Source organism: Protomyctophum parallelum (genome assembly GCF_964188405.1).
Source record: "Protomyctophum parallelum genome assembly, chromosome: 19".
Taxonomy (NCBI): Eukaryota; Metazoa; Chordata; class Actinopteri; order Myctophiformes; family Myctophidae; genus Protomyctophum; species Protomyctophum parallelum.
The window spans coordinates 42,890,536-42,901,358 of record NC_139717.1 but is presented as its reverse complement, the minus strand read 5'-3'; the positions used below and the strand labels follow the sequence as shown (position 1 = coordinate 42,901,358).

The following is a 10,823-nucleotide window of genomic DNA, read 5'->3' as shown; positions in this document are numbered from 1 at the left end:
TGGGCATGCCTGACACTGTCCATATATAGGAGGAGTAAAGGGACACAGAGAGACACAGAAATCTCCATATATGGGCATAAAAGGGACACAGACAGATGGGTGGAACGGGTGTGGCATGGCCGGGTGGGGCATGGATCTCCACCTTCCATCGTTACCGACTCTGTGCTCTACAGCAGGTCTAGTGACTCTGTGCTCTACAGCAGGTCTAGTGACTCTGTGCTCTACAGCAGGTCTAGTGACTCTGTGCTCTACAGCAGGTCTAGTGACTCTGTGCTCTTCAGCAGGTCTAGTGACTCTGTGCTCTACAGCAGGTCTAGTGACTCTGTGCTCTACAGCACAGGTCTAGTGACTCTGTGCTCTACAGCAGGTCTAGTGACTCTGTGCTCTACAGCAGGTCTAGTGACTCTGTGCTCTACAGCAGGTCTAGTGACTCTGTGCTCTACAGCAGGTCTAGTGACTCTGTGCTCTACAGCAGGTCTAGTGACTCTGTGCTCTACAGCAGGTCTAGTGACTCTGTGCTCTACAGCAGGTCTAGTGACTCTGTGCTCTACAGCAGGTCTAGTGACTCTGTGCTCTACAGCAGGTCTAGTGACTCTGTGCTCTACAGCAGGTCTAGTGACTCTGTGCTCTACAGCACCGGTCTGGTTTATACAGCAAGCAGAAAGATCGCACAGTAACCGCACAGCATAAAATTCAAAAGACGGGACAAGTTGCTCAGCAGGTCAGAGTGAACAACCTCACAGACTCCATATTAGGACATAATCTTTGACCCACAAAACTCCATATATGGATCAACGGCGATCGGACTTAGAGCTCCATGTATGGAACCTGACTGAATGTTAGTGTGACGTGACCTGACGTCACGCTGACACCGTCGGGTTAATGACGGCACACTCCATATTTGGGCGTGGCTGCGGCGGAGAGTCATGGCTATATATGGTCATGGCCGAGTCACAGACTGTGACATCAGCGGCAGAGACACAGTATAAGAGAAGGTGGAGCAGAGACACACAGCAGGACAACCTGGAGCAACACAGAGTCACAGTATAAGAGAAAGTGGAGCAGAGACACACAGCTGGACAACCTGGAGCAACACAGACACACATTCTATTAGAGCTCTATAACAGACACACATTCTATTAGAGCTCTATAACAGACACACATTCTTGAAGGACAGCAGAACAGAAACGTCTCTTCAGAACTCTTTACGTTACAGATTTACAGTTGATATCCAGTGAGCTGCAGGTCTGTCAGATCAGTTGATATCCAGTGAGTTGCAGGTCTGTCAGATCAGGTGTGTCCAGTGAGCTGCAGGTCTGTCAGATCAGTTGATATCCAGTGAGTTGCAGGTCTGTCAGATCAGGTGTGTCCAGCGATGCAGTGGACGGTGAATCTGAGAGGAACACCAGGATGTTTTCAGGGTGCATTGACCGTGGGTCGCCACCAGGTGTTCTCATTTGGAGGAACTGGAGCTCTAGAGGACCCCATCGATGTGTACGTCTTCAACACAGTGACTCTGAGGACGTTGCCTCCTGCAGTGACCCCTGGAAGAGGACAGCACCCCCTAGAGGTTCCCTCCTGGCGTTGTGGCCACACAGCTGTCCTGGTAGGAGATATCGCCTACATCTGGGGAGGGTGGACTAAAGCAGGTCCCTGCAACGAGCTTTATACGTTCGATGTCGACGCCCACACGTGGTCCAAACCCAGGGTTTCTGGGACCGTTCCAGAGAGGAGGTCCGACCACTCAGCCTGTGTCTCGGGTAAGGTCATGTTTATCCATGGAGGACGGACCAGGACTGGATGCACTAATGACATGTACAAGTTGGACACCACCACGATGGTCTGGTCTGTAATTAACCCCAGAGGAACGCCACCTCCTGCTACATCAGATCATTCTGCTACCATCATCGGGACAAAGATGTTTGTGTTTGGAGGCTGGTGGGGTCAGAACGACAACACCATCAGAGTGTTTGACACAGAGACCAACCACTGGATGGACACAACTTCTGCACAGCCTCTTCCAAAAGGATTCTACAGTCAGTCAGCCTTTACCTACAATGGAGAGCTGTACATATTTGGTGGTTACGACAGGGTAGAGGACCCCTCTCACTTCAATGCTCTGTGGAAATACAACCCAGAGACTTTCACCTGGAAGGAGGTTAAGCCCAAGGGAAACGGCCCCTTAAGGGTGACCGGATACCGCTGTTGCATTGTGGGAGATCATGTCATCCTCTTGGGAAGACACAGGGATCACCTGTTTATCTTAGACTTGAGTCCTAGTCTGAAAACGTTATGCAAGCTAGCGGTTATTCAATACGATCTGGAACAGTCTGAACTCCCACATGACATCAGGTGGGAACTGGCAGCCATGATGAATGAATAATGAATTAAATATGGCCTGAACCGCTGTCCATAGCGCCACCTATAGGCTACCATGTAGCCTGACAGTGCAAAAAGAAGAAGAAGAAGAAAAAAAACAATATGATAAAAAGAGAAAGATATGACCTCAGTGGAGCAGTGGGCAACGTATTTGGGCTGTTCGTTGGAGACGATTGGACCTGACCGTGGAACAAACACCATATATAGACATCCTGCTACCCATACAAGGAGCAGGCTCGGCCGCGACATACCAAAACCTACACGGGTTGTGCAGTCGACGCGTTGTGATTGGCCAGTCGCTGTGATTGACAGCCTAAACCTAACCCTAACCCTAACCTTAACCTCAATAAAACTATACTTAAACCTAACCTTAACCTGAACCTCAATAAAACTATACTTAAACCTAACCCTAAACCTAACCTTAACCTCAATAAAACTATACTTAAACCTAACCCTAAACCTAACCTTAACCTCAATACAACTATACTTAAACCTAACCCTAAACCTAACTTTAACCTCAATAAAACTAAACCTAACCCTAACCTTAACCTTAACCTCAATAAAACTATACTTAAACCTAACCCTAACCTTAACCATAACCTTAACCTCAATAAAACTATACTTAAACCTAACCCTAACCTTAACCCTAACCTTAACCTCCACTGAGACCCACAATGCATCACTCCAATCCACTGAGACCCACAATGCATCACTCCAATCCACCGAGACCCACAATGCATCACTCCAATCCACTAAGACACACAATGCATCCAAAGAGATTCTATATAAAGAGGCGACACTCCTCAAATACTTGGAATCACCACTAGATGGTGTGGATGACGTCATCACACCAAGATGGTGGCACCTTGTCGCTCCCGCCACCTAGTGGTAATTCCAAAAACTAGTCAGAACGCTACTTATCCAGTGATAACTGGATCATATAGTTATGGCTCTGCTCATATAACTATATATGCTCTGCTGTCTGCTCTAAATGAATCAAAAATAATTGAGTAAAGTCTTCCGGCACATGATCACTTATAGCCGTTTAGGCTGGCCTGGCTTGATCACCCAAATAATGCTACACAGTGAAAATCACCATTGCTTATTTGCTGTTACATATTATCATAGACGGACTGCAAAACAATATATAGCCTATACACTATCATTTTGGTCATGACCCATTGGAAAGCACTTTGGGGTTATGGGTTACCTGTTGTTTATAAATGTGCCACATGAATAAAGATGACTTGATGTTCTGACTGTCTGGGGAGAAAGGTTTCATGTATAGGCAGGGGCGCAATAGGGTAGGGGACGGAGGGGTTTCGTCCCCTGCCAGCGTCACATTGGTCCCCCCCAGATGAGTTAGGGGGTCCCCCCTGGCTGGGGGGGTCCCCCCCTGTATCCCCCCTGGCTCCAAAGTTATCTTAGGAGTAATACTTTTGAAATCCTGCGTTCATAAACGCGATATATTTTGAAGCATATATTTGATCCACCCCTGTTTAAATCCCAAAATGGTTTGGCCCGTTCTACTGTTGTCGGAAGTTTGGGAGTTGTTACACCGCCATCAGTGACCCAATGTGCTTTGCACTCTGTAATGATTCTAATAATACAGGAACAGGATTCAATAGGACACCACTTTTGGTGTCACGCACCACTTCGGTCAGACGATCAGTATAGATGAATGGATTTACTTTATCCTTTTCATGTCAAGGACCCCCAAATGGACACGTATTAGCCTGCGGACCCCCCCCCCATTTGAAGAGAAGAGAAGGACCCCCATAAGAGAAGATTTATAGTTTTATACAGCTCGGACGGACCCTATTGTAATGCCATGTCTAGCGGTGGGAAGGGACTTCACTCCAATTGATAATCAATGTTAATTTAAAAAACTGAGAGCGTCCACATGACATGCCACAAACTATCATGTAGTTGTACCTCTGGGGGTCCCCGGACCCCACTTTGGGAATTATATTATTATTTTGGGGGATTTGGGGAAAGGAGGAGATCGACGCCGGTCACGCCGCTATTAAACTGTCAACATGCAGGTAAGGCGCTGCAGGTTTTTCTTTCCTCCCGAGTTGCATGGGTTTAACACTAACTATATATGTTGATGTTAAAACATCCTCTCCTGAAAACTTCCCAGGTGTTGTACATTTTATATATAGGATAGGCTAACTTACAGATCAGATGGTCAGTGAGTTTTGACCTGTTCGAGGCGCTGCTGATAATGTGGTTAAACTTTTACGTTTTGAGATAAATGGGGAGGAGGAGGAATCACAGCCAGGTATTTCATAATAATAATAATAACTGTGCCAAAACGCAGTTTTGTATGTACATTGAGTCACTGGAACAACCTCTCTGTAGGACCCCAAACCCTAACCATAACCCCACGTTTTTGTGGAGGAGGAGGAGGAGGAATCACAGCCAGGTAATTCATAATAATAATAATAATAACTGTGCCAAAACGCAGTTTTGTATGTACATTGAGTCACTGGAACAACCTCTCTGTAGTACGACCCCAAACCCTAACCATAACCCCACGTTTTTGTGGTTAGACCCCCCCATCCCCCCCTCCCCTAGGGTGGTGGGGGGGACGGGGGGGACGGATTTTTCGGCGGCGCCGCAAAACGGCGCCGCTATTTGTCCCCCCCTAGCGTTCGGTCCGTGTTGCGCCTCTGTGTATAGGCTATATCAAACGATAATGCTTTATAATGGTTGTAGTTATATCTTTTCCTTTCCATTGCACTAAAAGCTGAATTCAAATTTGGACGCACGTTTACACGCATAGGCCACGCCTACGCACGTTCACACACATATAGGCTACATATATTCTGAATGAATATATGTTACTAAAGTAATTTCAGCTTTGATCCATTCATAAATATGATAAATAATGAGTAAATAATTAAGTAGCATGCATATTTATAATACTTTTTCGCTGTTCAACACAGACCAGTCCTGTAGAAGGATAATATTAGGGTTAGAATGAAAATGCCTTTTTAATGTTTTTAGAGCAACCGGAAGTTGTATCATCACACCAATATGGCGGAGGCACTGGGCGCTGGTTGTTTCTATGGGGTTTAATGAGAGTGTCGCCTCTTTATATAGAATCTCTTTGATGCATCACTCCAATCCACTGAGACCCACAATGCATCACTCCAATCCACTGAGACCCACAATGCATCACTCCAATCCACTGAGACCCACAATGCATCACTCCAATCCACTCCAATGTATTTATGATGATGTCTGGGAGGAGAACCTCAGGGCTGAGGTCAGGGGTCTACCTGTTCATCTAGAAGAGAACCTCAGGGCTGAGGTCTGGGGAGGAGAACCTCAGGGCTGTGGTCTGGGTCTACCTGAACATCTAGAGGAGAACCTCAGGGCTGTGGTCTCGGTCTACCTGAACATCTAGAGGAGAACCTCAGGGCTGTGGTCTGGGGAGGAGAACCTCAGGGCTGTGGTCTCGGTCTACCTGAACATATATAGGAGAACCTCAGGGCTGTGGTCTGGGTCTACCTGAACATCTAGAGGAGAACCTCAGGGCTGTGGTCTCGGTCTACCTGAACATATATAGGAGAACCTCAGGGCTGTGGTCTGGGTCTACCTGAACATCTAGAGGAGAACCTCAGGGCTGTGGTCTGGGGAGGAGAACCTCAGGGCTGTGGTCTGGGTCTACCTGAACATCTAGAGGAGAACCTCAGGGCTGTGGTCTGGGTCTACCTGAACATCTAGAGGAGAACCTCAGGGCTGTGGTCTGGGGCTACCTGAACATCTAGAGGAGAACCTCAGGGCTGTGGTCTGGGGAGGAGAACCTCAGGGCTGTGGTCTGGGTCTACCTGCGTTGTGGAACTTCCTGTAGACGCGCGGGTCCTGGGCCACGTAGGCGGAGCCGAAGAGGAGCAGACCCAATAGCAGCAACACCAACGCCAGCAGGTACAGGCCTGAGAACTGACCAATCAACAGCAGGTACAGGCCTGAGAACTGACCAATCAACAGCAAGTACAGGCCTGAGAACTGACCAATCACAGAAGGTTACACACCTACCATATAGCCCCGCCCCCTGCTGTTCATTTACCATATAGCTCCGCCCCCTGCGGTTCAGTTACCATATAGCCCCGCCCCTAAGGTTAATTTACCATATAGCTCCACCCCCTGCTGTTAATTTACCATATAGCTCCGCCCCTGCTGTTCATTTACCATATAGCTCCGCCCCCTCCTGTTCATTTACCATATAGCTCCGCCCCCTCCTGTTCATTTACCATATAGCTCCGCCCCCTCCTGTTCATTTACCACATAGCTCCGCCCCCTCCTGTTCATTTGCCATATAGCTCCTCCCCCTCCTGTTCATTTACCATATAGCTCCGCCCCCTCCTGTTCATTTACCATATAGCTCCGCCCCCTGCTGTTCATTTACCATATAGCTCCGCCCCATCCTGTTCATTTACCATATAGCTCCGCCCCCTCCTGTTCATTTACCATATAGCTCCGCCCCCTCCTGTTCATTTACCATATAGCTCCGCCCCCTCCTGTTCATTTACCATATAGCTCCGCCCCCTCCTGTTCATTTACCATATAGCTCCGCCCCCTGCTGTTCATTTACCATATAGCTCCGCCCCCTCCTGTTCATTTACCATATAGCTCCGCCCCCTCCTGTTCATTTACCATATAGCTCCGCCCCCTCCTGTTCATTTACCATATAGCTCCGCCCCCTGCTGTTCATTTACCATATAGCTCCTCCCCCTCCTGTTCATTTACCATATAGCTCCTCCCCCTCCTGTTCATTTACCATATAGCTCCTCTCCCTCCTGTTCATTTACCATAATGAACAGCAGAAAGATCACACTTCTTATTAGGACATAATGTTGTTATCTAGGGATGGAGTAGTCTGAAGACCCACCTCTTCAGACTCCACCATGGCCCGTAGCACTTGCCCTAGCCTAGCCCCTTAGATAGCATTTTATGTCGACTTAGATAGTATTTTAGGCAGACTTGTAGCTCGTTACGTAGACAGCACTAGAATTGCATTCCATGTAGTCATAGCACTTTATAGTACACATGTATGTTGTATATTATATAATATAGTATAGTATGTATAGTTGACATAGATACTCCACTGTTACATTCTTAGTTTATACATGATTCATGATAACTACTTTTTATATACCGTATGTGATGTATGACATACTTTTGTTTTTGCTTCAATGTAAGTCGCTCTGGATCAAGAGCGTCTGCTAAATGGATCAAGAGCGTCTGCTAAATGGATCAAGAGCGTCTGATAAATGGATCAAGAGCGTCTGATAAATGGATCAAGAGCGTCTGATAAATGGATCAAGAGCGTCTGATAAATGGATCAAGAGCGTCTGATAAATGCCTAAATTGTAAATTGTTAATGTTTTATTGATAACGAGCACCGTATCGATCAGGCTTATTGAGACGGTTCTTATCGAGCATTTTCTATTGTTTTGTGGAAAGACGAGAGACAATAAATTCTGAACAGAACTCGATAAACCCAAAGCTTATTGATACCGGGTACTCGATAAGCCCAAAGCTTATCGATAACGGGTACTGGATAAGCCCAAAGCCTACAGTATTGTTTTGTTTTGATCCTTGTTATTGTTTTCCATGGAGATAAAATGTTCCTCTTGGTCAGTGAGTGTTACGGGATGCATGTTCTCTGAGACGCTGCCCACAACCATGACTCTTCTTGGGGTTCTGATCACCCATTTTGATTGTTAATCCCCTCTCTTGATCGGCCGTTAAACGAATTATTGTTTTATGTGTCAAAATGTATGTTAAAACATTGTGTGTGTGTGTGTGTGTGTGTGTGTGTGTGTGTGTGTGTGTGTGTGTGTGTGTGTGTGTGTGTGTGCGTGCGTCTGTGTGCGCGCATGTGTGTGCGTCTCTTCACAAAGCTGTAAAGCTTATATTGTACTGTATAGTTGCTGTCGGAAACCTCTTTATTTCCATATTCTAACTTTTATTTTTTATTCTATTCCCCCCCCCCCCAACAAAAGCGTCAGAAGTAGCAGATCTACAAGCTCGCGGCGCGTTCAGTGCTTGTAATATCTACAAGCTCGCGGCGCGTTCAGTGCTTGTAATATCTACAAGCTCGCGGCGCGTTCAGTGCTTGTAACATCTGATACTTTTATTTTGTTGTTGCTATTTTTCACCTTTTGAGGTGAAAAGGATTGGAGCGTTTTGGAACACAGGGTTTCCACGCCGACAGAGCCCATCTACTGTACATACAGTATGTGGAACACAGGGTTTCCACGCCGACAGAGCCCATCTACTGTACATACAGTATGTGGAACACAGGGTTTCCACGCCGACAGAGCCCATCTACTGTACATACAGTATGTGGAACACAGGGTTTCCACGCCGACAGAGCCCATCTACTGTACATACAGTATGTGGAACACAGGGTTTCCACGCCGACAGAGCCCATCTACTGTACATACAGTATGTGGAACACAGGGTTTCCACGCCGACAGAGCCCATCTACTGTACGTACAGTATGTTTTTTTTTTTAGTTGGGTGATTCTTTTTCAGATTTCAGGTTCCCGAGACTTGAGGGCAGATTCACACCCATTCAGTCCCGTTGATCCCCCCGAAACCGATTGGCTGGTTGCCACTGCTTGGTCATTGGCCTTTTAGGCCGGACGGCTTTCACGTTGCAGCGATCCGTATCCGAGTACACTTCATTACAACTGTATTCAATGCTTTCACATTGCATCGATCCGTATCCGAGTACACTTCATTACAACTGTATTCAGTGCTTTCACATTGCATCGATCCGTATCCGAGTACACTTCATTACAACTGTATTCAATGCTTTCACATTGCAGCGATCCGTATCCGAGTACACTTCATTACAACTGTATTCAGTGCTTTCACATTGCAGCGATCCGTATCCGAGTACACTTCATTACAACTGTATTCAATGCTTTCACATTGCAGCGATCCGTACCCGAGTACACTTCATTACAACTGTATTCAATGCTTTCACATTGCAGCGATCCGTATCCGAGTACACTTCATTACAACTGTATTCAATGCTTTCACATTGCAGCGATCCGTACCCGAGTACACTTCATTACAACTGTATTCAATGCTTTCACATTGCAGCGATCCGTATCCGAGTACACTTCATTACAACTGTATTCAGTGCTTTCACATTGCAGCGATCCGTATCCCAGGTCTCTCTGGATCAACGACAGGTCTCCCTCCAGGTCTGCTCGAGAGGGTCGTGACAACGCAAGCGTAAAAAAAGGGAAAAAAAGCTAAACTGAATCCAGGTCTGGTGAGTCGTGGGGGGGGGTGTGTGTGGAACGAGCACGGGCGCGAAACAATCACGCAACGCTTGCGTTCACTCAGTAAAGGAACTTTACATCACGATTCTGTCATTCTTTCTATGGGGAATTGGAGTTTAGCTCCAGTTCAGCATACACTTTGGCAGGAACAGCACATGTACAGAGACAGAGGTCAAAACATATTGACATCAAATACCATTTTGTAAGATCAACTGTTAATGATGGTAAAATGATTCTCGAGTATTGTCCAACTGAACAAATGGTTGCCGATGTTATGACAAAACCAGCTAAACTGTTCCAATTGAAGAAGTTTGAAAGATTCATGTTTGGATAGTAACATACAGTCGAAAGGTTTTTGTTTTGTTTTTGTTTACCAATTCACGATCAAGTGGGGGTGTTGAGATGATCTGTATTGTATGTATATGCAATGCTTTTATACTGAAGGACTATACCGGAAGTACCGGATATGCCTATCAACTCACGAGTATATAATGACTAATAAAAACACTCGTATTTTCATGGTTATGAGCTGAAGGTATTGCTGCCTCCTGTGTACTTATTTACGTTCCTCCATTATGAGTGTTTATCCCGACTAGCTCCAGGCATATCTACCTTACTGCTGTAATGGCAGCTCTGCCAACAGAGCCCCACAGCCAAGACAGTTTGCTGTTATAATTACATGGGTAGCCACCATAAATGCTATTGTTGACAGTGGCGTGCACAGCCATTTAGAGGGGCAGGTGCTCAAGTGAAAAAAAGGGCACCTTTTTGCAGCGCATTTTGGGGCGGGAACCCATTTTGGTGCTTGTAGGTCTGCTATTTTTTTTTTTTATCGAAGAACCACTGACATAGAAACATAGCTTTAGAATTGTGGGGGCCTAAATAATATAGTAGAAGCGTTTTTTTATCAAGATTTGATCAATGTCACCGCATGGTCCACACACTACAAATTAAGAAAAAAAATAAAACTTTTTTTTTTTTTAGAGCAAAATTGCCAAAAGGGCAGGGGGTGCTCTAGCACCCCCTAGTGTCTATCTGTGCACGCCACTGAAATTTGAACCCTAGTGTCCCTACATGTCATACACTATTCATTTAATTTAGTTTGTTTTGTGTTTCTGCTCCTCAAACCTG

The 10,823-nt window shown here is 46.0% G+C and overlaps 1 protein-coding gene across 1 annotated transcript; it reads left to right on the top strand.

The window, feature by feature from the left end:
- Window positions 1–1,375: 1,375 nt before the first annotated feature.
- Window positions 1,376–6,114, top strand: LOC310876990 (kelch domain-containing protein 3-like; the record flags this gene model as incomplete). The annotated part of the gene is made up of 4 exons (XM_083790637.1): window positions 1,376–1,760; window positions 1,890–2,328; window positions 5,751–5,842; window positions 5,957–6,114. The coding sequence occupies 4 exons, from the start codon at window positions 1,376–1,378 to the stop codon at window positions 6,112–6,114; spliced, it is 1,074 nt and encodes a 357-aa protein (XP_083646763.1).
- Between the last annotated feature and the right edge of the window lie 4,709 nt (window positions 6,115–10,823).